The sequence below is a fragment of the Narcine bancroftii genome, chromosome 7 (genome assembly GCF_036971445.1).
Source record: "Narcine bancroftii isolate sNarBan1 chromosome 7, sNarBan1.hap1, whole genome shotgun sequence".
NCBI lineage: Eukaryota > Metazoa > Chordata > Chondrichthyes > Torpediniformes > Narcinidae > Narcine > Narcine bancroftii.
In genome coordinates, this window is record NC_091475.1 from 214,194,023 (window position 1) to 214,221,732 (window position 27,710).

Below are 27,710 nucleotides of genomic sequence, written 5' to 3' on the forward strand. Positions count from 1 at the left end.
TCTCCCCTTGTGTTTATGCATACCGGTACGCAGACAGGCACTGCAACACTGATGTCCTCACTGAGAAGAGTGTCCGTGGATCCCACACCCCTTCTCGTGTCGCTGCCATCTGCGGAACATACCGGGGTCATAGGTTAATTGGGTGTAATTGGGCGGCACAGACACGTGGGCCGAAATGGACTGTCACCGTGCTGTACGTCTAGATTTAAAAAGTAAATTTAAAATTTAACACACTCCCCACCCACCCACCCACCTTCCCTGCCATATTTCCCCTCCCCTTCCCCTCGAACTCCCTCTCCAGCTCCCTCCCCCACTCTCCCTACCCCTCTCTCCCCATCACCCTTCTCCCCTTCCCCTCCAGCACCCTCCCCTCACCCTCTTTCCCTAGCACCCACTTCCACCTTCCCTCTCCTTACCCCTCTCTCCTCATCACCCTCCTCCCCTTCCCCTCAACCCCTCCCCTCACCCTCACCCCCTTTCCCTATCACCCAGTTCCACCTTCTCTCTCTCTTTACCCCTCTCTTCCCATCACCCTCCTCCTCTTCCCCTCCCCTCCAGCCCCCTTCCCTCACCCACCCATTACCCACCCCTGCTCTGCCCCCGACAAATTTCACCTCATCCCCTTCCGCTTCTCTCCCAACCAACCTCCCCATTTCTCACCCTTCCACTTCTCTCTCCCCTCTCTCCCCTCTCTACAATTACTCCCTCACCCACTCCCCTCTTTCCCAGTCCTCTCCTCCTTTCCCTCATCCATTCCCCTCACCTCTATCTCCTCATTTCCACCCTCCTCCAAATCCCTCCCCTTACTATCCCCCATTGCTATGCTTTCCTCCATCCATTCACCATCCCTCCAGTCTCTCTCCTGTGATCTCTAATTTATCCTGTCACCTCTCACTCTCCCCATTCCCCTTCCCTCTAACCCTCTCTGCCTCTCCACCTCCTGTCCCACTCTCCCTGACCTGTCCACTCTAACCTTGCCCTTTAACTGCCTTCACCAACCTCACCTCTCTCTACCTCTCACAATCTCACCTCCCCTCCATAAACTTTTCGCATTCCACCAAATATTCTCTCCCTCTCCCCATACCCAACACACCCTCTCCTTCCTCATTGCCTTCTCTTCCCCCCACAATCCCCACCTCTCTCACCTCCACTCTCTATCTTCTCTCTCTATCCTCTCTTCTGTCCAAACTCCTTCCCCATATTCTCTCTCCCCTCCTCTCCCTCCCATCCTTGTCCTCCCATCCTGACCATGCTTCTCTTCCTTCCCTCCCTCCCCTCCCCAATTTCCCTGCCCTATCCATCCCCTCCCTTCCCTCAACAACTTCCCCTCATAACCATCCCTCCTCAGCTCCCCTTCCCTCCCCTTCTCCCCTCCACTTCCCCTTCCTCTCCTCTCTCCATCCAATCCACACCCACACTCCCCAAACTCCCCCACCCCCCTCCCCCCTTTCCCCCTCCCCCCCTTTCCCCCTCCCCCCTTTCCCCCTCCCCCCCTTTCCCCCTCCCCCCCTTTCCCCCTCCCCCCCTTTCCCCCTCCCCCCCCTTTCCCCCTCCCCCCCTTTCCCCCTCCCCCCCTTTCCCCCTCCCCCCCTTTCCCCCTCCCCCCCTTTCCCCCTCCCCCCCTTTCCCCCTCCCCCTCGGGCTGGGGTCTTCCCTGCGGGCGGGGGGCGGGCAGAGGGCTGGCCGGCGTTGACGTGTGTGCGGCTCCGCTCCACTCCGGGATGTGAAGCGGCTGAGCCGGTCCCCGCTGCCCGAGCAGCCGCTCCGGACCCAGGCGAGGAGGCTCCGGAGGCACCGGGGTGAGTGAGGGGAGCCCGGGGACGGGGGGAGAGGCTGGGGGACGGCGCCGGGACTGGCGCTGCGGCTCCGCTAGCGGACAATGCAGGGCGGAGAGAGGCGCAGATCAGCGCCGCAGAGACGAGGGTCTTGGGGGGGAGACGAGGGTCTTGGGGGGGGGGGGGGAGACGAGGGTCTTGGGGGGGGGGGGAGACGAGGGTCTTGGGGGGGGGGAGACGAGGGTCTTGGGGGGGGGAGACGAGGGTCTTAGGGGAGTGTGTTTGGTGGGGAGCGGAGGGTCTGGGGGATGGGAATGGAGGGGTGTGTTGGGGGCAACGGAGGGTCTGGGGAGGAGGGAAGGGGGACGGGGGAACGGAGGGTCTGGGGGTGGAGGAGAGAGGAGGGTCGGGGGATGCGGAGAACGGAGGGTCGGGGTGGGGTGTATGTGTCTGCGGGGTGGGGGTCAATGGAGGGTCTGGGGCGGAGGGGAGAGGAGGGTCGGGGGATGCGGAGAACGGAGGGTCGGGGGGACAACGGAGGGTCTGGGGATGTATCGGGGTCGAGGGAAGGTAGCGGAGGAAAGGGGCGGAGGGTCTGGGGCGGAGGGGAGCGGAGGGTCGGGGAAAACGGTCTGCGAAAGGGGAGGGAGAGGGTCGGGTTTGGTGGGAGCGGAGTGTCGGGGGAGAGCGGAGGGTCTGCAGGAGGGGAGGGAGTGGAGGGAAGGTATGGACGGTCTGCGGGAGGGGGTGGGAGAGAGTGGAGGGTCTATATAGGAAGAGCAGGGGGGTGGGAGAGCGGAGGGTTTGTGTGGGGTGGGAGGGGGAGAGAGAGGAGGGTCTGTGGGGGGGGGGGGTAGGTGGAAGAGAGTGGAGGGTCTTCTTGCTGCCTGTAAGGACTGGACTGTGTTTTAACTGAGGACAGGGCTCCAGTTGTATCCTGGTGGGACCGACTGGTATCAGAATGTCCATGAACACTGTGCCCAGGACCTTCTGAACAAGGCCAATATCACTAATGTCCTCACAGTCCTGGAACAAAAGACTGTGAAGTCTTTCATTTCAGAAACCCCACATGGTAACAGACCCTTCTGCCCAAATATGTCTATGTGACCTACTAACCTGGAATTTCTTTGGAACATGGGGAAAACCCACTCAGGATGGGGAAAATGTACAAACTCCTTACAGCGCGGGATTTGAACCCTGGTTTCTGGAGCTGTAATTATGCTGATCTTCATTGTGGTCTGGAGCTCCACAGATCTTGCCACTGAGCTACTGGCTCCACAGAACAGCCCTGGTTAGCCTCGCAGTGAACCAACGCTGTTACAGCGCCAGTGACCCGGGTTTGAATCCGCCGCTGTTTATAAGAAGTTTTTATGGTCTCCTCAACACCTACGTGGGTTTTCCTTATGTGCTCCAGTTTGCTCCCACCCTCCAAAAAGTAGGAGGTTGGCAGGTTAATTGGGTTTAATCGAGCGGCACAGGTTTCAATGGCTGGAATTGGCTTCTGCCGAGTTGTGAATAAACTTCCATTTCTGGCACATCAACTGATAGAGCTGCATTTGGCCGAATCCCCGGAATCTGCCCTCTTTCGGTTCATGGTGATGAACTCGCAATTCCTTCACAGAACTCCCAAATCTCGACGCTGCACCATCTCCCAGGACAGGCTGAATCTGCAGCCAGTTCGGATTCTCCTGATGCTTTAGGGAAAAGAATGGACACTTTAGAACCATCTTCATTTGCAAACTGCATCTTTTTCCATTGTACAATCTGAAATGATTCCGAAGGCAAGTAAATGTCCAAACATCAATCTCCAGTGTGATTTTCCATCTCACTCACCTCAAAACAACAGGCAGAGATGTTCAGCAGAGAAGAGGCCCTTTGGCCCAAATCATTCATGCTGGCCAAGTTGACATTCTGGTATACTCCCACTTGCCTGTATTTCATCCTGATCTTTCTCAACCCTTTGTCCACACACCTGTCCAAATGCCTTTGAATGTTGTTACTGTGCCTGTGTCTACAGCTTCTTCTGGCCGCTCATGCCAGATAGAGGCGACCCTTTGAGTTAAGGTACCTCTAAAACCTGCCCCTCTCACCTGTGCCTCAAGTTCTAGAATTATCTACCCTGGGAAATAGACCGTGACCATTCTCTTTATTCGTGCCCCTTATGATGTATAAACCTCTATACGATGACCCCTCGTCCTCCCACACTCCAGGGAATAAAGACCCAGCCTGTCCAACCCCCTCCCTGCAGCCGACCCCTCCCTGCAGGCCGACCCCTCCCTGCAGGCCGACCCCTCCCTGCAGGCGACCCTCCCTGCAGGCCGACCCCTCCCTGCAGGCCGACCCCTCCCTGCAGGCCGACCCCTCCCTGCAGGCCGACCCCTCCCTGCAGGCCGACCCCTCCCTGCAGGCCGACCCCTCCCTGCAGGCCGACCCCTCCCTGCAGGCCGACCCCTCCCTGCAGGCCGACCCCTCCCTGCAGGCCGACCCCTCCCTGCAGGCCGACCCCTCCCTGCAGGCCGACCCCTCCCTGCAGGCCGACCCCTCCCTGCAGGCCGACCCCTCCCTGCAGGCCGACCCCTCCCTGCAGGCCGACCCCTCCCTGCAGGCCGACCCCTCCCTGCAGGCCGACCCTCCTGCAGGCCGACCCCTCCCTGCAGGCCGACCCCTCCCTGCAGGCCGACCCCTCCCTGCAGGCCGACCCCTCCCTGCAGGCCGACCCCTCCCTGCAGGCCGACCCCTCCCTGCAGGCCGACCCCTCCCTGCAGGCCGACCCCTCCCTGCAGGCCGACCCCTCCCTGCAGGCCGACCCCTCCCTGCAGGCCGACCCCTCCCTGCAGGCCGACCCCTCCTGCAGGCCGACCCCTCCCTGCAGGCCGACCCTCCCTGCAGGCCGACCCCCTCCCTGCAGGCCGACCCCTCCCTGCAGGCCGACCCCTCCCTGCAGGCCGACCCCTCCCTGCAGGCCGACCCCTCCCTGCAGGCCCGACCCCTCCCTGCAGGCCGACCCCTCCCTGCAGGCCGACCCCTCCCTGCAGGCCGACCCCTCCCTGCAGGCCGACCCCTCCCTGCAGGCCGACCCCTCCCTGCAGGCCGACCCCTCCCTGCAGGCCGACCCCTCCCTGCAGGCCGACCCCTCCCTGCAGGCCGACCCCTCCCTGCAGGCCGACCCCTCCCTGCAGGCCGACCCCTCCCTGCAGCCGACCCCTCCCTGCAGGCCGACCCCTCCCTGCAGGCCGACCCCTCCCTGCAGGCCGACCCCTCCCTGCAGGCCGACCCCTCCCTGCAGGCCGACCCCTCCCTGCAGGCCGACCCCTCCCTGCAGGCCGACCCCTCCCTGCAGGCCGACCCCTCCCTGCAGGCCGACCCCTCCCTGCAGGCCGACCCCTCCCTGCAGGCCGACCCCTCCCTGCAGGCCGACCCCTCCCTGCAGGCCGACCCCTCCCTGCAGGCCGACCCCTCCCTGCAGGCCGACCCCTCCAGTCCCAGCAACATCCTGGGGAATCTCCTTCTGCACCCCTTCCAACTCACTGGTGCCCTTCCTACAGCTGGGTGACCAGAACCGCACACAGCTCTCCAAGTGGTCTCACAACACCTCATACACCTGGATCATCTACTCTACACCTACCTAGTGAAGGTCACTGCGCCAAACACCTTCCTCCCCATCCTGTCCACCTGAGTCACCACTTTCAGGAACTCTGTCCTTGTCCCCCTCTGTCTCTCTGTTCTAAACCCTGTTCAGGGCCCGACCATTCACCGTGCAAGTCCTGCCCTGATTTGATTTTCCACGTGCCAGAGTTAAACTCTGTTTCCCACTCCTTGGCCCACCTTCCCAACGGACCTAGATCCTGCTGTAAACTTCGATATCCTTCCTCGCTGTCCACTCCACCACCAATGTTGGTGTCATTTGTGAATTTACCAATCAGGTAACTACAATCCCATCCAAACCATTAATGTATATGACAAAGAGCCGTGGACCCAGTACCGAGCCCTGTGGCACATCCCTGGGCACAGGCCTCCATCAGAACACCATCCCTCCACCACGTCCCTGGCCACAGGCCTCCATCAGAACACTATTCCTCCACCACTCCCCTGGGCACAGGCCTCCAGCAGAGCACCATCCCTCCACCACTCCCCTGGGCACAGGCCTCTGTCGGAACACCAAACCTCCACCACACCCCTGGGAACAGGCCTCCATCAGAACACCATCCCTCCACCACACCCCTGGGCACAGGCCTCCATCGGAACACCATTCCCCTCTGCCCCCTTCACCTGAGCAGGGTTTGAATCCGATGGGTCAGTTCCCCTTGGATCCTGTGTGATTGAACCTTCCAGACTAATCTGCCTTGTCAAAGGCCTTGCTAAAGCCCACATCTACTGTCCCACCCTCATCAACCCTCTTGTTCACCCCTTCTAAACGCTCTATCCAATCTGTGAGACACGGCCTGCCTCGCACGAATCCACCCTGGTGACCTCGTCAATCCCCGACTCTCCAAATGTCGGGAGATCCTGTCCCTCAGGTGGCTCACAGTGGCACCAGGATTGATGGCTGGAATAGGCTTCGACGGTGTTGTAAATAAATGAAAATGTAAAAGATGATGTTTATATCTTAGTGAGGACCTCTGCACTTACATCCTCCGCTTCCAGTGAGGTGCAATGATGCCTTTTACCAGGACCTTGGACTTCAATATGGACCAGTCTAATCCTTCTCCAATACTAGCAGAGCCTGGTCACTCTATTAGTTTAAACTAGTTCTGGAGTAAGCAGGTGGCTCCACAACCCCCGAAGTCCTGCCTTTTAGACTCCTTCCACACTCCCTACATTCACTCTTTATCTATAAAATCTTCTCAACCTACTACGTTCTAAGAAGAACATGCCCAGGTTTTCCACTTTCTCACAATAACTCAATTCCCCGTTCCTGCCAACAACTGCATAAACCTCTCTGTTCCCACTGAAGAGAGATGAAGAAAAAGATTGTTGGGGGTTAATGGAAACCGGAAAAGTTGATGTTAAAGGTTGTAGTAAAAACAGAAAGCTGGAGAATCTCCACAGGGCAAAGAGTGGACTTTACATAAGCAAAGATGAAGATGACATTAGCAGAGACTGGTCACTCTATGAGTTTAAACTAGTTCTGGAGTAAGCAGGTGGCTCCACGACCCCCGAAGTCCTGCCTTTTAGACTCCTTCCACACTCCCTACATTCACTCTTTATCTATAAAATCTTCTCAACCTACTACGTTCTAAGAAGAACATGCCCAGGTTTTCCACTTTCTCACAATAACTCAATTCCCCGTTCCTGCCAACAACTGCATAAACCTCTCTGTTCCCACTGAAGAGAGATGAAGAAAAAGATTGTTGGGGGTTAATGGAAACCGGAAAAGTTGATGTTAAAGGTTGTAGTAAAAACAGAAAGCTGGAGAATCTCCACAGGGCAAAGAGTGGACTTTACATAAGCAAAGATGAAGATGACATTAGCAGAGACTGGTCACTCTATGAGTTTAACTAGTTCTGGAGTAAGCAGGTGGCTCCACGACCCCCGAAGTCCTGCCTTTTAGACTCCTTCCACACTCCCTACATTCACTCTTTATCTATAAAATCTTCTCAACCTACTACGTTCTAAGAAGAACATGCCCAGGTTTTCCACTTTCTCACAATAACTCAATTCCCCGTTCCTGCCAACAACTGCATAAACCTCTCTGTTCCCACTGAAGAGAGATGAAGAAAAAGATTGTTGGGGGTTAATGGAAACCGGAAAAGTTGATGTTAAAGGTTGTAGTAAAAACAGAAAGCTGGAGAATCTCCACAGGGCAAAGAGTGGACTTTACATAAGCAAAGATGAAGATGACATTAGCAGAGACTGGTCACTCTATGAGTTTAAACTAGTTCTGGAGTAAGCAGGTGGCTCCACGACCCCCGAAGTCCTGCCTTTTAGACTCCTTCCACACTCCCTACATTCACTCTTTATCTATAAAATCTTCTCAACCTACTACGTTCTAAGAAGAACATGCCCAGGTTTTCCACTTTCTCACAATAACTCAATTCCCCGTTCCTGCCAACAACTGCATAAACCTCTCTGTTCCCACTGAAGAGAGATGAAGAAAAAGATTGTTGGGGGTTAATGGAAAACGGAAAAGTTGATGTTAAAGGTTGTAGTAAAAACAGAAAGCTGGAGAATCTCCACAGGGCAAAGAGTGGACTTTACATAAGCAAAGATGAAGATGACATAACCTTCATCAGGGGTATGGAAATTGTCGGTGGGTGCCCAAACAAAATTGTGGGGTAAAGGGTGGGGGGGCGGGGGTAGCACAGTCCCACAGACAGGAGGTTAGGGCTCAAGCCCGAAATATTGGTTCTATCCCTTTATCTTTGCTACATAAAGACACTGTTTGACCTGCTGAGTTTTTCCAGCATCGTTTTTACTTCGATGTTAATGCCATTCGGCTGGAGTGTGCCCAGACAGAATTTGCGGGTGGTCTCCGTCATGTAAGGAAGGGAATGGAGTGGGGAATTGAAGTGGGTGGCCACTGGGAGATCCACGTTATTGTGGTGGGCTGAGCCACTCTGTTTTCAGGGGTCGCAACATGACGGCCTCTCGCTCAGCGAGACTAAGTACGGCCTCACGCTCTCAGTCCTGATGTACGGTCTCGACAGAAACTCCCCGTTGCCCTCACGGCCAGTAGTCAGTCTCGTGTTGTGCTAAGCAAGGCTTCATTTCTGCAGCAAAGATTGGGAATGTGTAACAGCCGTCTTTTCCAAATCTAATCCCTGTGACTAACGTTGGATTTTTGCAGATTTGAAGTGACTGATTGAAGAGAGGGAGCTGGAGGGGTGCGGACTGGAATCATGGATTCAGTGCGGAGAGTGCCAGCTGTGTCTCAGTGGCTTCGGGTGACGTTGGGGTTCCTGCTTGGATGGGCTACGACCGGCTTAGGTGAACCTCTGGTCCTCCATATTGATGAGGAACAGCCAGCTTACAGCATAATTGGTGATATAAACGCAGGCCTTCCACCGGGACACATAACCAGTAGCTTCTTTACACACGAGACTGATGGGTCTGGCATGTCTGCTGACTTGATCATTGACGAGACGACGGGGATCATTAAGACAGCCCGGGTGTTGGATCGCGAGTCCAGGGACAGGTACAAGTTTGTGGCAGTGAATTTGGAAGGCGACACGGTGGAAGTGGTGATACTCATCAATGATATAAACGACAACACTCCAGTGTTCCCCAGCAGTACAATGCAGTTGAAGATCCCCGAGCAAACGCCAGTGGGAACGCGATTTCGTTTAGATTCTGCTATCGATGCAGACGAAGGCCAGTTCAGCACCCAAGGATATCTTATACAAAGCGGTAATGTGGGCCAGTCCTTCAGGTTGGAAACTAAAAGACTCGTGGAGACACTGGACCTGGAACTCGTGGTCAATAACCCCCTGGACAGGGAAGAGAGGTCCACGTACACTCTGGTGATTGAAGCCTTTGATGGGGGAATTCCCCGCAAAATGAGTCAGATGACCTTGTCCATCTCTATCCTTGACGTGAATGACAACGCGCCAATATTTAACCAGACGCGATACCACGCCATCATCTCTGAAAGCCTACAACCAGGCAGCAGCTTCCTGCAGGTCTTTGCCACTGATGAAGATGAAGGAGATAATGGAGTGGTCATTTATGAGATCAACCAGAGGCAGAGCGATCCCAGCCAGTACTTTGCCATTGATCCAAAGACTGGCGTGATCAAACTGAACAAGGGGCTGGATTACGAAATGAAGAGAGTTCATGAGCTGGTGGTCCAAGCTCGAGACAACGCCACGCACCCTGAAGTCACCACTGCATTCGTCACCGTTCAGGTCAAGGATTACAATGACAACCAGCCCACGCTGACCATCATCTTCCTCAGCGAGGATGGCTCGCCCCACATCTCCGAGGGGGCTCAGCCCGGCCACTTTGTGGCCAGGATCTCCGTGTCCGATCCTGATTATGGAGAGTACGCCAAAGTCAACGTGTCCCTGGATGGTGGAGATGGTAAATTTGGACTGACGACTAAGGACAATATCATTTATTTGATCTGTGTGGATCAGATGTTGGACAGAGAGGAGCAAGATCATTACCAGCTGAGCGTAATGGCGACTGACTCTGGAACACCACCTCTGCGGGCCGAGTCCACGTTCACCATTCACGTGACCGATGTCAACGACAACCCACCAGTCTTTGACCATCCAAGATACAGGCAGTCCATTCCAGAGGTCCTCTACCGTGGGAGCTTTGTACTCCAAGTAACAGCCCGTGACAAAGATGAAGGCATGAATGGCGAAGTGGTGTACAGCATAATTGACGGCCCAGAGTCTCGTGCTGATTGGTTCACCATAGATGGGGACACTGGAGTGATTACCACAGCAGCCACGCTGGATTATGAAACGGATCCAGTTCCGACATTGACGGTGGTGGCCACTGATCGAGGGAACATCCCCATGTCGTCTTCAGTGACCGTCACCATAGCCATTCAGGATATCAATGATAATGAGCCAGTGTTCAGCAGGAATTTCTACAATGCATCAATCAAGGAGAGTGAGCCAGCAGGGACCTGTTTCCTGAAGGTAGGCAGCTCCACACTGATGGGGCCCCGGTTACTACAGCTTGCTGGCCTGGGAATGTTTCAGGAAGGTGAGAGGGGCTGGCCATGTGGGGCTGATCGAAAGCGAGGGCCACATTGGTGGGAATGATTACACTGGCAGTAAGGAGGTAAAGGGGTTTATATCCAAGTTTGGATGATGAATAGCGCGGTTCTGGGGATAATCAACTAATGTTCCTCGGGGGCAGCAAATCTCGAGCTGCATGTCCAGCAGGATGCTGAATTGGAGACTGAATGAGAAAGGAAGGTTATGAGTTTGTGTTCTCCTCCAGAGTGAAGCTCAAACGTCCAAAACCATCTCAGCAGTTGTAAAGCTTGCTTCACGACGGGTATGAAAGAATCAGAAACAGGATTTATTGTCTTGAATAAGTCTTGAAATTCGCTATTTTGTGGCAGCGTCACAGAGCAAACGTTCATATTATAACCATCTTACAACATGACTATTAAAAAAAAAACAATAATCTTGCACGAAAAGTCAGGCCGTGTCTTTGGTTCACTGATTATTCAGGAATCTGACGGCAGAGGGGAAAAAGCTGTCCTTGTCTCGCTGAGTGCTTGTCTTGAGGCTCCTGGACTTTGTCCCTGATGGTGGCAGAAGTGAAGAGGGAATGGCCTGGGTGGTGGGGGTTCTTGAGGATAGAGGCTGCCTCGTGTAGATGTCCTTGATGGAGTGAAGTCTGGTGCCTGTGATGCAGGCTGAGTTAACAACCCTCTGGAGTTCATTCTTGTCCTGAGAGTTGGCGCCTCCATACCAGGCAGTGATGCAACCAGCCAGAATGCTCTCCACGGTCCACCGTAGAAGTTTTCAAAAGTTTTTGGTAATGTACCGAATCTCCTCAGACACTCACAAAGTACAGCCGCTGGCGAGCCTTCTTTGTGATTGCATCAACATGGAGGCTCCAGGACAGATCCTCCGAGATGTTGACGCCCAGGAATTTGAAGTTCTTGACCCTCTCCACTACTGAGCTCTCGATGAGGACTGGCTCTCAAATGGCCTGATGGAATATCAGCCTTTGTCTAAGACGGTGCTTCTCAACCTTCCCTTCCCACTTACATCCCACTTTAAGTAATCCCTATGCCATCGGTGCTCTGTGATTAGTAAGGGATTGCTTAAGGTGGGATGTGGGTGGAAAGAAAAAGTTTGAAAACCCCTATTTTAATCGTCCCTCATTGACTCGTTATGTGCACGGTTTCAGAACTCCAAAGGAAATGGCCCAATGACAATTTTTCTCAAGCAAAATATTTCAGTAACAATTGGGTGATTCTCAACCTTACCTTCCCACTCACACCTCACCTTAACCAATCCCTTGCTAATCACAGAGCACCGATGGCATCGGGATTACTTACTGTAGTAAGTGAGTGGAAAGAAAAAGGTTGAGAACTACTGTTCTAAAGCGTGGACAAGAATGTGTTGTGGGAAATGCTATCAATGCAGAAACTTTGAGCTGAGATTTTGACACCAGTCTGCACCTCAGAGTCCAGAGTCAAGTAGGGCTCTTTGATACATTGTGCAGAGCAGGCAGAACCTAATTCAGCGGTGAATTATGGCCAATGTGCCTCTATTTGAAAAGGGCTGAAGGGAAAATCCTGGAGACTACAGGCCAGAAACCCCATTGTCTGTGGTTGGTAAGTAACTGAAGAGCGGTCTGAGGGAGAAGATACACGTGAACGGACAAGGGCTGTTCCAAGATGGTCAGCTTGGCTTTGTAACTGGGAGGTCACGGCCCCCAACTCAGATCGAGTTTGCTGAAGCTGTGACCAGAAGGTTGTTGAGGGCAGATTTCTGCACATTGGCCTTCATCAGGCAGAATACTGAGTGTAGACATTGGGAGGGGGGTTGGTGGGGGAATGTTGCAATTGGCCCAGATGTTGGTGAGGCCCCATTTGGAGCACTGTGTTCCGTTTTTCTTTACTGTGCTACAGGAGAGATGTTGTCAAGCTGGAGAGGGAGCAAAGAAGGTTTACGAGGATGTGGCCAGGACTCGGGGGCCTGAGCTACAGGGAGAGGTGGAGCAGGCCAGGGCTTTATTCCCTGGAGGGCAGGAGGATGAGGGGAGAACAGAATCATGAGGGGTAGATCAGGTGAACGCAGAGAGTCTTATCCCCGAGCAGGGGAATCAGTAACCAGAGGACATGGGCTTAAGGTGGGGTGGTGGGGTGGGGTGGGGGCAGATGTAACAGGAACCTGAGGGGTAATGTTTTTACACAGAGGATGGTGTGTGTGTGGAACGGGCTCCAGAGGAAGAGGTGGAGGAAGGGACTGGTGCAATCTTTAAGATAAACGTACAACTTCATGGATAGGATGGGTTTGTGCGCTAAGGGCCAAACATAGGCAGGTGTCGGTTATGGGGAGAGAAGAGGTTCGCCAGGATGTGGCCTGGTTTAGAGGGGATGGGTTATGGGGAGAGAAGAGGTTCGCCAGGGTGTTGCCTGGTTTAGAGGGGATGGGTTATGGGGAGAGGTCGGACAGACGGGTTAAGCATTGGAGGCTGAGGGGAGGTTTATAGAGGCATCGACAGGGTGGGCAGTCAGAATCTTGTCTCCAGGGTTAAAGTGTCACACACTGGGGTACGTGTATGTAAAGTGGGGTGGGAGGATGGAGTTTATGGAGATGTGGGGGGCAGGATTGTTTGAACCATCTCCTCTTTCAGACCTTATCTGAAACCTACATCAACCAGATCAAAGGTATCCCAACTGATAACGTTTTAGAAGCATCTCGACAAGTACCTGACTTGCCCAGAGGAAGAAATGAATGGGCCAAGTGCTGGATGATGGGCCACATGATGGGGATTGCAGTGGCCTGCCTCCCTAACATCACCTGTCCCTGTGGAATTTGAATGGCCATGCTGGGAAATCTGTGGTGGCTGTTGGCCAGGTAACAGAACCATTACGATAAATATGACAGCAAAGATCTCCCTCCTGGACCCTCCACCCCATGACACCCCAGTCTTGTGCTGTGCATGGGCCTCGTTTATACAGCAGATTCCTGACCTCAGCCACTCCCTCCCCTACTCCTTCCTCTGCCATCTGCCCTGGGCCCTCTTGGGAAATCACCCTTTTCTCTGAACGGAGTTGGGAAAGGTCACAGAGTGCTGACAGGAGTGAACTGGGATTAGAGGGTCTGCATGGAACGGTGCTTGAGTCCGACTGTCGGCTGCTCCCCACTGACGCTGCGTAACCTGCTGAGTCCCTCTGGTGCTTTCTCTGGCTCGCTTCGGTTCCCCAGCATCTGGACACTTTGTGTTTACCTCAAATTAGAGGGGTCCAACTTTCCAAGAATTGATAGAACAGAAGGCCATTCAGTCCTTCAACCCCACATTATCATAATTGATCATGGGACCTCAGTCCCCTATTCCTGCTGCCTCTCCACACCACTTGACCCTCTTTACCCTCATCCAACTCCCCTGTGAATATATCTCATGAACTGACCTCCACAACCTTCCATACTCTCAGTCCGAGAGGCTTCCCCCTCCTTTGAGTGAGGCAAGGGGTGTCGGTGAGGTTCAGGAGAAGCTTTCCTTCCACTCTTTTCACCTGTTGCTTTATCTCCAGACTTTCGGGTCCCAAGGGGCTCTCCCTCCCTTGCATTAATATTCTGCAGAGACCGAGACCCCCCGGGATTACCGGGGGGAGCCGTGTTGTGATCATCAGTGAGGCAATAATGGGCTTTTGTTTTACTGTCCTGTGGAGGAACTCAGAAGCAAATGTGGACACTCTGCTCCGATTTACTGAGACTGTTTCAATATTGACTCAACTGGAGTAAATTAGCTGTACCTGAACTGGAGCTGTGGGTGGTCAATCTGAATTCGTTCTGTTTCTTTTTGAACACAACTGGAGTTGAGAGTAAACAGTTCATACATTACACACCAACCACATTCAGCTTTGTTGTCAGAGGACATGCGCGACATCACATACAACCCTGAGATTCCTTTTCCTGGAGACCAGCCAGAATTCCCACTTATTAGTAGGGCAAAAAAAACTGTACTCAACGCACATGTAAACAAATAAAGAAATGTAAATGATCTGTGCAATACAGTTGAGTTTATTGTGGAGGAGTCTGATGGTGGAGAGGGAGCAGCTGTGCCTGAACCTGGGGGTGCGAGTCTTGTGGCACCGATACCCCTTTCCTGATGGCAGCAGCGAGAACAGAGCGTGTGCAGGGTGGTGGGGGTCTTTAATGATTGCTGCTGCTCGCTGACGGCAGCGTTGCCCGTAGATGTTCTCAGTGGTGGGGAGGGGTTTGCATGTGATGTCCTGGGCTGTGTGAAGCATAATAAGCTGCCGACACTGTGACAAACTCCGAAATGCTGGAGGGACTCAGCCAGTCTTTTCAGCGTCCGTAGGAGACAAAGATATATCGCTGATGGTTCGGGCCTGAGCCCTTCAAGGAAAAATCAAAAAAGGGCAGATGGAGGAAATCTCAGAAAGTCTCAGAATTCAAACAATAGGGGAGGAATCCAGACCAACAAAAGGTGTTAATTGGGTATGATAAGGGACTAGGTTGAATTTATCATGTCTGTGTGAAAGGAGCCAGAATGGAGACACAATAGGGGGTGTGGGGAGGGGAGAGGTGGGTGCAAGGGGTGGTTTTATAATGAAAGCCAGAGAAGTTGAAGTCGATGTTAATACCATCCAGATGGAGGGGCCCAGTCGAAAGATGAGGTGTTGTTCCTCCAATTTATAGGTGATCTCAGTCTAGCTGTCCAAAGGACGGGGAATTGAAATGGGCGGCCACTGGGAGATGCGTGCTATTGTGGTGGACAGAGCCGAGATGCTCAACAAAGCGATCTCCCAGTCTGCGCCCAGACTCTCTGATGTAGAGGAGACCACAGCGGGAGCAATGGATACAGTAGACGATCCCTGCAGATTCACAAGTGAAATGTTGCTTCATTTGGAAGGACTGTTTGGGGCCCTGAATGCTGGTGAGGGAGGAGGTGTGGACACAAGTGGAGCATCTCCTGCGGTTACAGGGGTGGGTCCCATAGGGACAATTGGTGGGGAGGGAGGAGTGGATGAGGGAGTCACAGAAGGAGTGGTCCCTGCAGAAGGTGGAGAGAGGAGGAGAGGGGAATATATGTCTAGTGGTGGGATCATGTAGTAGGTGGTGGAAATGGCAGAGGGGGATGTGTTGGATGCAGAGGCTGGTGGGGTGGTAGGTGAGGTCAAGAGGAATCCTGTCCTTGTGCGTGGGAGCGGAGGGGGCCAGGGCAGATAGTGTGGGTAATGGAGGATATGCGGGTGAGGGCTGAGTTGATGGTGGTGGAGGGAAAACCACGTTGTTTGAAGAAGGAGGACATCTCTGATGACCTGCATGGACGTCCTCATCCTGGGTGCAAATATAATGGAGACAGAGGGATTGAGAGAATGGAATGGAATCCTTACAGGGGACAGGGTGGGAAGAGGTGTAGACGAGGTAGCTGTGGGAGTTGGTGGGTTTGACAAGAGTTTGTCTCCCGAGATGGAGACAGAGAGATCGAGGAAAGGGAGAGTGTTGCGAGAGATGGATCAAGTGAATTTGAGGTTGGGGAGGAAGTTGGCAGCAAAGTGGATGAAGCCAACGAGCTCATCGTGGGCACGAGGCAGCACCAAAGTAGTCGTTGATGTAGAGGAGGAAGAGTTGAGGGGCCTTGTCTGTTTTGGCTTGTAGCATGTATTGGTCCACACAGCCAACAAAAAGACAGGCACAGCTGGTGCCCATATGGGTACCCATGGCCACCCCTTTAACCTGAAGAAAGTGGGATGAGTGGGCTGTGTTCACTACCTTTGGCAGGGCTTTTCACTGCATGGCGGCTGGCTGGCTTCCCACGCTCACTGACTAGCACATCTTTCCCTGAAGGAGATGACGGAACCAGATTGGCTTTGATTAGAGCAACTTGAAATATTTCTCTTTGTGGACGCTGCCTGGCCTTCTGCTGCTCGACATTCCTACATCCATAGTTCTTGTGTTTCTCCGGGTTGCAATGACAGTCCGGAATCTGGAGACAAACACAATCTGCTGAAGGAACCTGGAAGGCCAGGCAATATCCACAGGGAAGAAGAGTGGGTGTCAAACCCTCATTCTCCTCTACACTAATTGTATTCATCCATCTCCTCTGCCTTGTCAGTGCAGGCGATAGATATTCCTGAATGTTTGAGTCTCTGATCTCCCAGTGTACAGGTAACGTGTTCCTGGTTCCACTCACCTCTGGGTGGTAAACGCTCTTCCTCACAACTCCTCAAAACCTTCTGCTGCCTTGCCGCACCTCTCTTGACAAGGTGGGAAAGAAGGCATGTGATTTTCTTGACTCCATTGGGAGGGCATTGGATATAAAATTGTGAAGTTGTGTTGTGGCTATATAAAATTTTGGTTAGACTGTACTTGGAATACTAGATCATAGAACATTCCAGAAAAGTACAGGGCCTTCGGCCCCCCCCCCATGTTGTGCCAAACTGTGTAAACCTACTCCACTATTTAAAGCTTCCCTATCTTATACCAGTAACCCTCTATTTATCTTAGATCCATGTGCCTGTCTAAGAATATTTTAAAGGTCCCTATTGTACCAGTCTCCACCACCACCCCTGGTAACGCATTCTATGCACCCACTACCGTGTGTGTGTGTGGGGAACAAAATAACTTACCATGACAACTCCCCTAAATTTTCTTCCCATTGCCTTGTCGAGATGTACCATGGTGTGTTTGATTCTGTTGCCTAAGGGAGAAAGGTGCTGCCTGTCCACGCTATCTAAGGCCCTCATCTAAGTCACCTCTCAGCCTTCCTCTCAGCCTTCTTTGCTCCAAAGAGAAAAGTCCCAGCTCTATAAATTTTGCCTCATATGATGTGTTCTCCAATCCAGGTAAATCCTGGTAAATCTCCTCCACATCCTCTCCAAAGGTGACACATCCTTACATTTGGGAAGGACAAACTAAAAGGCTGAGGACAAGGTTAATGCTCGGTTGATTAAGAGTGTGGATGAACAGAGGGTCCTTGGGGGCTCAAATCCATACATCCCTCAATGTCACCACACAGGTTGATAGGATAGTTAAGAAGGCCTATGGGATGCTGGGACTCATTAACGGGAATTGAGTTCAGGAGTAGAGAGGACATGTTACAACTCTACAAATCTCTGGTGGGTCCACACATAGAGAATTGTGTTCAGTTCTGGTCACCTCATTACAGGAAGGATGTGGAAGCTGTGGAGAGGGGGCAGAGGAGATTTACCAGGACGTTGCCTGGATTGGGAAACAAGTCTTGTGAGGCAAGGTTAGCAGAGCTGGGACCTTTCACTTTGGAGCGAAGAAGGATGAGAGGAGACTTGATAGAGGTCGACAAGATTCTGAGAGCCATAGATAGGGTGGACGGCCAGGACCTGTTTCCCAGGCCAGGATCAGCAAACACCAGAGGATCTGTGTAAAAAGTGAAGGGAGGGAAGTTCAGGGGAGATGTCAGGGGCATTTATTTAAGACACTCTTAGACAGACACATGGATGGAAGAAAAATAGAGGGTTACGGGGTAAGGAGGGTTTAGTACTTTTTTTAAGGAATATATGGGTTCGCAGAACATTGAGGGCTGAAGGGCCTGTACTGTCCTGTAATGTTCTACAACCTATGATCATTGCTGTAAAATGTTTGCCTAAACACAGAAAAAGCTCTGAACTAAATCATGGTGTTTCACAGCGACTCAGGCCTGCTTCATCTGGTGACTGATTTCATTCTTTCCCTCGAACCTCCAGATCGACATTTTTAAAATTTTCATTCAGCTTATGATCTGCTCCTTCTCTGCTTGGATGAGCCACTCATTTGAAGGCGCTGATGTCAGCTGACTGACTCATGAAAGGCTGCTGGAGAGGTTCCATCAAACTCCCATCTCTTACACCCCTTCCCTCCCCAAATACAAACCACATCTCACCCCTACTTCCAGGAAAAAGTAGCACACGAAGGTCTGTAGGCACTGTGGTTGAAGTGAAAACACGGCGCTGGAGAAACTCCTTTAAAGACAATTATTTGGAATGTGTGTATGTGCTGCACTGGTTAGCGAAGCAGTTTGTGCATTGCTGTTAGAGCACCCGCGATCGGGACCGGGGTTTGAATTCTGTGCTGTCTATGAGGAGATTGTATGTGTCTCCACGTGTCTGCCTGAGTTTTTCCTGGGAGCTCCAGTTTCCTCCCACTGTTCGAAACGTATCGGGGGTGCAGGTGAATTGGGCACGGGCTCGTGGGCCATAATGTCCTGTTACCCGGCTGTATGTTGACATTTAAATTTAAAACAATGGGAACTCATCAGGTCAAACAGTGTCCTTTATAGAGCAACGGTAAAGATGCAGAACCGACGTTTCGGGCTCGAGCCCCTCATCAAGGTGTGGAAAAATGTCGGCAGATGCCTGAACAAGATGGTTGGGGGGAGGGGTGGGAGGAGGAGCACAGTCCCGCAGGCAGGAGGTAATAGGTGGAGAAGGGAAGGAGGGCAAAATAGTAAGGGGGGGGGATGGCTTGGTGAATAGAGAGGGGTGTAGAGTGGAGGGAAGGGAGAGAAGAAGAGAGTGGGTTAGCAGGCAGCAGAGAAGTCGATGTCGATACCATCGGCTGGAGAGTGGCTTTATGTAAAGAACTTTAGATACTTTGTACAGGCTTGAGCCCTTCCTCAAGGTGTGGAAACATTTCTTTAATAGGCTTTTGTGTGTGAAGTGGAGAGGTAAAAGGTCGATTTTGTTTGAAAGTTACGGGAGATGTGATGGTCTGAATACCCTTTCACCTTTGATTTGGTTGTCGAGAGCGGATTCTTTTGCAGCTTGAGGGATGTGCAGTGCCTGCACTCTGAGCTCTCTGGCACGAGGCCAGTCAATGGGATGTAAGGGGGCCCAGTTCCATGTGATTTACATAAAATGAGAGAACAGTGCTGGAAGTGCTGCCAAGACCCCCAGGTGTTTATTCTCACCCTAAGCTAATAACTCTCGGCAGTTCCGGAGACTCGGAACGAACAAACCTCCAGCCAGCTCAGCTGATCCATTAACTCAGCCGAAATGTTTCCCGGCTCGGGTAATGTGCACCTCGAGTCCCTGGGAATGGATCGAAGAAACGCTTGTTCACCTTATCCCAGTGACCTTTGGTCTCTTCACTTGGAGATAAAAACACGGCGCTGGAGAAACTCCACAGGTCAAACAGCGTCCTTTATAGAGCAAAGATAAAGATACAGAACCGACATTTCGGCTTGAGCCCTTCATCAAGGTATGAGCAATATGGAGGTAGGCTCCCATGTTTTGCTCAAACCTTGAAGGGCCCAAGCCGAAACGTCGGTTCTGTATCTTTATCTTTGCTCTATAAAGGACGCTGTTTGACCTGTGGAGTTTCTCCAGCGTTGTGATTTTCTTCAACCACGGTGTCTGCAGGCTTTTGTGTTACTTTTTCACTTGGGAGGTAGGGGAGAGATGTGGCTTGTATTTGGGGATGGGAGAGGCATGGAGGGCTATGGACTGGGTGTAGGTCAGTGGGATTAGGCAAAATTAATGGTTCGGCACAGACTAGAAGGGCCGAAGAGGCCTGTTTCTGTGCTTTAGTGTTCTATGGTTCCATCTCCATCTCTCTGCCTTTTCCCCATATCCCTCAATTCCCCTACTATGTAAAAATCTACCCAACCTTCTCTCAAATATATTTACTGAGATTGCCTCCAACGGGCAGCGAATTCTTCAGATTCACCCCCCTCTGGAAAAAGCAGCTCCTCCTCATCTCTGTCCTAAATCTACTCCCCTGGATCATGAGGCTATGTGCCTTAGTTCTTGTCTAACCTACCACTGGAAACAACTTGCCCACCTCTATCTCATTCACGGCTTTCATATGTTTATATGGTTCTATCAGATCCCCGATCATTTTTCTAAATTCCAGTGAGTACAGTCCCAGACGACTCAATCTCTCCTCATAGGCCAACCCCCTCATCTCTGGAATCAATCTCGTGAACCTCCTCTGCACCGCCTCCAAGGCCAGCAATTACTGGTGCAGTGACAGAGAGGCAGGTGTCCCAGCCGCCTGGCGAGACCTGGTCCCTATTCCAAGAGATTGTTTGGTTACTCTTTTCACTGATTGTTTTAATGTATGGGTAAAAGTGGTGCTGACAGGTTGTTAAACCTATTTTTACGATGAAGTTTGTGTCATCAGTGTGTGATCACACCACATTGTCCATGGTGTGAGTTCCTTCATTTCGTTGGGGGGGGGGGGGGGAGGGGAAGATTTGTCCAACCCTGAGAGATCGGACAGCCTTGATAGTCAAAGCAGGCGAGGTGAGCTTGCACATAAGTCACTGGGAGGCATATTGCAGGCGCACAAGCAATCTGACAACTGATTTATGAGGAGCGGGTTGACTGCAGTTGGACATGGCTGTGCTAAGCCTGAGTCTGGGTTCCTGTGTGCACTTCTGGCCCCCTCACCTGAGAAAGCATATGGCCTGGAGGGGGTGCAACAAGAAAACATGAAATTGGTTCCAGAGCTGGCAGGTATCCAGGTGAATCAGAATTTATTGTCATGAACATGTCACAAAATTTGTTGTTTTGTGGCTGCGTCATTAGAACATAGAACAGGCCCTTTGGCCCCTTGTTGCTGTGCCGACCCATATAATCCTACCTAAAAAAAAACCCCTCCCTACCACGTAACCCTCTATTTTTTCTTCCAACCATGTGCCTGTCTAAGAGTCTCTTAAATGCCCCTAATGTTCCAGCCTCCACCACCATCCCTGGTGAGGCATTCCAGGCCCCCACAACTCTATGTTTAAAAACCCTTACCCTGACATCTCCCCTAAACCTCCCTCCCTTCACTTTGTACACACGTCCTCTGGTGTTTGCTGATCCTGCCCTGGGAAACAGGTGCTGGCTCTCCACCTTACCTATGCTTCTCAGAATTTTGTAGACATCAATCAAGTCTCCTCTCATCCTTCTACGCTCTAAGTGGGGTCTCACCAGATATTTGTAGAGTTACCACATGATCTCTCTACTCCTGAACTCAATCCCCTATTAATGAATCCCAGCATCCCATAGGCCTTCTTAAATATCTCATCAACCCGTGCGGTGACCTTGAGGGATGTATGGATCTGAACCCCCAAGGTCCCTCTGTTCATCCACACTCTTAAGTAACAGACCATTAAACCTGAACTCAGCCTTCTGGTTGGTCCTTCCAAAATGCAACACCTCACACTTATCTGGATTGAACTTCATCTGCCACTTTTTGCCCAAGCCTGCATCCTGTCTATATCCTCTTATAACCTTCAACAACCTTCAGCTCCATCCACAACTCCTCCAACCTTTGTATCATAGAACCAGAGAACATTACAGCACAGAAACAAACCATGGCCATGCTAGTCTGTTCCAATCCTTTTTGCTGCCCAGTCCCACTGACCTGCACTCAGTCCACATTCCTCTATATCCCTCCTATCCTTGTACCTATCCAAATTCTTCTTAAATTTTAAAATTGACCCCATGTTCATCAGCATTCCAACTCCCACCCCTTTCTGTGTGAAGAAGTTCCCCCTAAATTTTTCCCCTTTCACCCTTAACCCATGAACTCTGGTTTGTATCTCACTTGCCCTCAGTGGAAAAAGCCGACCTACATTTACTCTGTCTGTCCCCCTCATAATTTAAAATACCTCGATCAAATCTCCCCTCATTCTTCTACGATCCAGGAAGTAAATTCTTAACCTGTTTAACCTTTCCCTGTAACTCAGTTCCTGAAGTCTGGGCAACATTCTAGTAAATCTTCTCTGCATTCTATCTATCTTATTGATATCCTTCCTGTAGTTTGGTGACCAAAACTACACACAATCCTCCAAATTTAGCCTCACCAATGTCTTAGACAACTTTACCATAACATCCCAACTCCTGTACTCAATACTTTGATTTATGAAGGCCATTTATGCCTAAAGCTCTCTTTAGAACCCTGTCCACCTGTGATGCCATTTTCGCCACTTTCAGGGAATTATGTATCTGTATTCCCAGATCCCTCCACTCTATCACACTCTTCAGTGCCCGACCATTCACCGTAAACGTCCTTTCTTGGTTTGTCCTTCCAAAATGCAACACCTCACACTTGTCTGCATTAAACTCCATCTGCCATTTTTCATTCACAAACTTACTGACCCAGCCCTCCACTTTTCATCCAGGTCATTTATGAAAATCACAAAATGCAGGGGTCCCAGAACAGATCCCTGTGAACTCCACTATTCACCGACCTGCAGGCAGAATTCTTTCCTTCCATTACCACTCTCTGCTTTCTTCAGACAAGCCAATTCTGTATCCACACAGCCAGATTCCACTGACCCTGTGCATAATGACTTTCTGGATGGGAGTCTCTCATGAGGGATCTTGACAAATGCCTTGTTAAAATCCACATCGACCATATCGACCACATCTACCGCCCGACCTTCATCAATTTTTTTTGTTACCTCCTTAAAAATCTCTATTAGACTCATGAGGCCTGAAGGAGTACATCTCACTGAATCTTACAAATTTTTTCCGGAAATTTAAATGTAGGACACAGGAATAATGAGTCTAGAACCAGGGGCATGTAGAGTCATCAAGTTGTATGGCACAGAACCAGTCCTTTGGCCCAACATGTACATACTAACCTTTTTGCCCATCCAGGAATCCACTTGCCCACAGTGGCTCCCTACCCCCCTCTCTGCCTTGCTTATTAAAGTGTGATTTTGTGTGGCTCTATCCCCTTCCAACAACCATGCAACACCAGGAGCTCTACACTTTATCCTGCCTCCCTGATCCACAACACTTCCCAGGGCCCTACCATTCACCATGTCAGTTCTGCCCTCCCAAGGTCCAACACCTACACTTGTCGGAGTGAAATTCCATCCACCATTCCTTGACCCACTTTTTCAGTTCATTCAGATCCTGCTGTCTCCTTAAACAACCCTCTACGCAGCCCCTCCATTATTGACCTTGGTACTAAGCATGTTTGTATTTAAAATATTTTGATTGAGTTTAATTGAGAACATGAACGTAATAGGTATGTAGAGAACCAAATCCAATCTATATTAATATTGACGATCATATTGTACGTTAATGATAGTTACATGACATCACATCAAACCCATAAATATTATCCCGAGAAAAGAGAAAAAAAAGTCGAAATGAAGAAACCCCTGTTGCTCTGACCCCTCCGACTAAACAAGGTTTTATTAATATTGTTAGCAGCCTTGGAGTCGACCTCCGGAGGTCCAACAAAGCCCACCCATCTATCACATCCATGTACCTTAATTAATCAAATTGTGGCAATAAACATAAATGGAGCCTATGTCTTCTTAAACGTGGCCTTAATTTTCCTGACATTGTTTAATTTTCTGTGGACTCATAAAGGACATGGTGGTCTGTAATCATTGCAGACAGGTTAGGTGGGAATTCAACTTTCCATTTCAACAGGATCTCTTTTCTGGACGGAGATGAGAAAACATTTTTTTACCCAGAGAAGTGTGAATCTGTGGAATGCTCTGCCACAGAGGGTGGTAGAGGCAGATTCGCTGATTATGTTCAAAAGAGAGTTAGATAAGACTCTAGTGGGCAAAAGAGTTACGGGTTATGGGGATAAGGCTGGAAAGGGGTACTGATGGTAGTGATCAGCCGTGATCTGTAAAATGGCGGTGCTGGCTCCTACTCCAGCTCCTGTTGTCTATTGTCTATAACATAGAAAATGCTAAAACTTCTCTTTGATTTGACGTTAAATTTACATTCTCATCCTTGGAGAAACCAAATATTGCCATTAACTGAAAGGGTTCAAGATTGATCCTGAAAATATCCAAAAATTTTTTTTTTTTAAATTTATCTTCCCAAAATTTTCCAATTTGGGACAAAATGGGTCTTCAAAAATCTTACATTTATCACAGAATGGATTGATATCAGGATAAATTCAAGAGAGTTTAACTTTAGAAGAGTGCACTCTGTGTACCACTTTGAATGGAACTGTGTCCAGCACACAGAGAGGAATTATTAATAAGGTCTAGAATTGTGGATCAATCTTCCTCTGAGAAGGATAAATTAAGATGGTTTTCCCATTCAGTTTTGATCTTGATGAAGGAAACTTTTTATATTCGATATTTTATAATATAAAATGGATATTATACTTTTAGGTACAAATGTAGTTCAAAACGTTCATCTATAAAATTCAGATCAGGAAGAAGTTGAAATTCTGGAAGTTTAGATCGAATAAAATGTCTTATTTGGTAATACCTAAAGAAATGTCTATTTGGTCAATTAAATTGCACCATCAATTGTTGTAAAGATGCAAAATTTTGTTGAATTAAAAGATCTTTAAAAGTTTTAATCCTAAAATGGGGGGCTGGAAAAGATGATTAGACAGAATTGGACTAGTAAACAAAAATCCTCAAAATCCAAAAAAAATGTCTTGAATTGAACCCAAATTCTTAGTCTGTCTCATTATTAAATTCTTTGTTAATTTTGGAATTGAAAAAGGGAAGGATGAGCCTAAAACTGCCCACGTGGAGGTATTTTTGAAAGATTTCAACTCCATTTCAACCCAGTTAGGATGATCGTCTATTTATCAAATTGGAACAACAATAACATATTTTGTATACTTATTGCCCAATATTAGAATCTAAAATTGGGTAACGACAAACCTCCATCATGTCTTGTCTTCTGAAGATAAACTTTAGTTAATCGAGCTTTTTTCCTTTGCCATATATATGACATAATAAATGATTCCAATGTGTCAAAAAAAGATTTAGGAATAAATATTGGTAATGACTGGAATAAATATAAAAAATTTGGTAAGATGTTAATTTTGACTGAATTAATATGACCGATCATAGTCAGAGAGAGTGGTGACCGTCCAGATAATATTATCTTAGTTTGATTAAATAGAGCTGCAAAATTTTCTTTAATGATACCTAGATATCAAAACTGTTCTTTCACTATCTTGAAAGGGAAATTAGAGTATAAAGTAAGAGTGCCCTTTCATGGTAACAATTCACTCTTGTGTAAATTAAGTTTATAGTTGGCAAGCTTACCAAAATGTGTAAGTAATAACAGTATATATTTGGAATTGAGGTCTCTGAGCTGGACACAAAAAGTAAAAGATCATCTGCATATAAAGATTAACCTATGTTCAATTGTCCCTCTAAATAACCCATTAAAATCTTCATTTGCATGTAAAGCAACAGCTAGCACTAGATCAGAGAGCATGGAGTTTGGAGGATAACCCTGTCCAGTACCTTGATGTAATTTAAAAAACTGATTGTTGAAAATTAGTACAAATTAAAGTTATTGGGCATGCATATAAAAGTTTCATCCATTGAATCAAAACTGGGCCAAAATTAAATCTTGCTAAGGTAGCAAACAGATATTCCCATTCTACCTTGTCAAATGCCTTTTCTGCATCTAAAGAGAGGAGCATTCACTAGAATGAGTGGAAGGAGAGTGTAGAATATTCAATAGTCTATGAATGCTATAATAAGAATAACTATTTTTGATAAATCCAATTTGATCTAGATTTATTCTTCCAAGCAGAATATTCTTTAATCTATGAGCTAAGATCCTTGATAAGATTTTCATGTCGACATTAAGTAAGGAGGTAGGTCTGTAGGATGTCGTATTAACTACATGGTCCTCCAGGTGGTTAATAGAGATGACAAACAACATTGAACCCAGCTCCGATCCCTGCCGCACACCCTCCACACCCGCCTCTGCCACCCAACATCGAGTCAGATTGTGATCTGACCTTCCAGATTAGCCTTCCTGTGGGACTTCATCGAAGGTCTCGCTGAAGTCACTATAGACCATACCTGCTACCATGCCCTCATTAGTCCTCTTGATCTCAAAACCTCAACCGAGTGAATGAGACATGATTTCTCACACGAGAATGACCAGGGCAAGCAGAGGTGTTGCTGCATTCTCTGGGCTGTGGGATTAACGTGGTTGGGCCAGGACAGATTTTTGGTGATGTTACATTTAAAATCTTTAAGCTCTTAACCACGTCTGTCTCCTTACCGTTGCTACAGACCAGGGGCGCCTTCTCCACCCACCTCCTGAAGTCCATGGCCAGCACCTCCATTTTGTTGACAGTGAGGGTTAATTCTCACCACAGCACTACCTCTCCTTGCCACTTCCTTCCCCTGCTCCACCTCGTCATGGATTGAGATGCACTCTTTTTTTTTTTTTTTTTTTTTTAATTTTTTTTATTTTTCACACCATAAATCACATTAGCCATGATATACACAATTTCTTTTTCACACATATACAGTGACTTTTTCTCCCCCCCCCCCCTTTCCTCCCAAACCACCCCCCCACCCCCCCTCTCATCCATTTTAGGTATACAATCTAGGTTGCATTAATCCAGTCAGACAATGTTGTCATTCAACAAAATTACACCAGAAATTCTACTGAGTCCATTCTTTTCTTTCCTTCTCCTTCCATCAACTTAGGTAATGTTTGTCCCCGGTAGGTTTTCGCTATTGTATTTAATGTAAGGCTCCTATACTTGTTCGAATATTTCAATATTATTTCTTAACCAATATGTTATTTTTTCTAATGGAATACATTTATTCATTTAAATTTGGTAGTTTATTCCTTTTAATTTGGTTATGTATTCCATTAATATTTAAAGACATATAGTTCAGCGTAGCCCTTTTATATTTTGTTTATCTTCTCTTTCCGTTTTTCCATCATTACCTTTCCTCCTTTTCCATTTCTGTTTTCTTATTTTCAACTCTTTATAAGACAACATTCCTACAACATCCAACATATTCCTTATTCTCCTATTTCTATCTTATTTATTCCCAATCTCCCATTCACCTCCTGAGTTGTCCTTTATCCCTTGTCGGACAACCACATCTCCCCTCTCCATTTGGATTTGCGAATCCACTCGCAAGCGTCAACTGATTTTGCAGTGACCGCTATTTCCCCCCACCCCGCCTCCCCCAGAAAAGATTTCACTTTTCATATGTCACAAAGGTCACTCTTTTAATTCCCTCCTTATTCTCTCTATTCCATTACCTTCCCTTATTAATTCTTGTCTATACTATCTATATTTTCCTCTAAGTACAGATACATTCACGTATGCTCCTTGTCTCTATTCACTCTTATACCTCTTTACCCGCATACATATCAATCGTGATCATTTTTACTCTCATTACCCGTCTTCATCCCTCAGTCTATTTTTGTCTTTACCCACATACATATCAATTGTGATCATCTTAACTCTCATTACCCGTCTTCCTCCCTCAGTCTATTTTTGTAATTGTTCTGCAAATTTTCGTGCTTCTTCTGGATCCGAGAATAGTCTGTTTTGTTGTCCTGGAATAAATATTTTCAATACCGCTGGATGCTTTAGT

The 27,710-nt window shown here is 49.2% G+C and overlaps 1 protein-coding gene across 1 annotated transcript in view; it reads left to right on the top strand.

Moving 5' to 3' along the window:
* The first annotated feature begins 1,651 nt into the window (after positions 1-1,651).
* Positions 1,652-27,710, top strand: part of LOC138740099 (protocadherin-16-like) — a 177,915-nt gene continuing 151,856 nt past the window's right edge. Inside the window, exons 1-2 of the mRNA XM_069892515.1 lie at positions 1,652-1,799; positions 8,563-10,366. Of these exons, the coding sequence (XP_069748616.1) occupies positions 8,615-10,366 (1,752 nt within the window). The 5' untranslated portion in view covers positions 1,652-1,799; positions 8,563-8,614. The remainder of the gene's footprint in view (positions 1,800-8,562; positions 10,367-27,710) is intronic.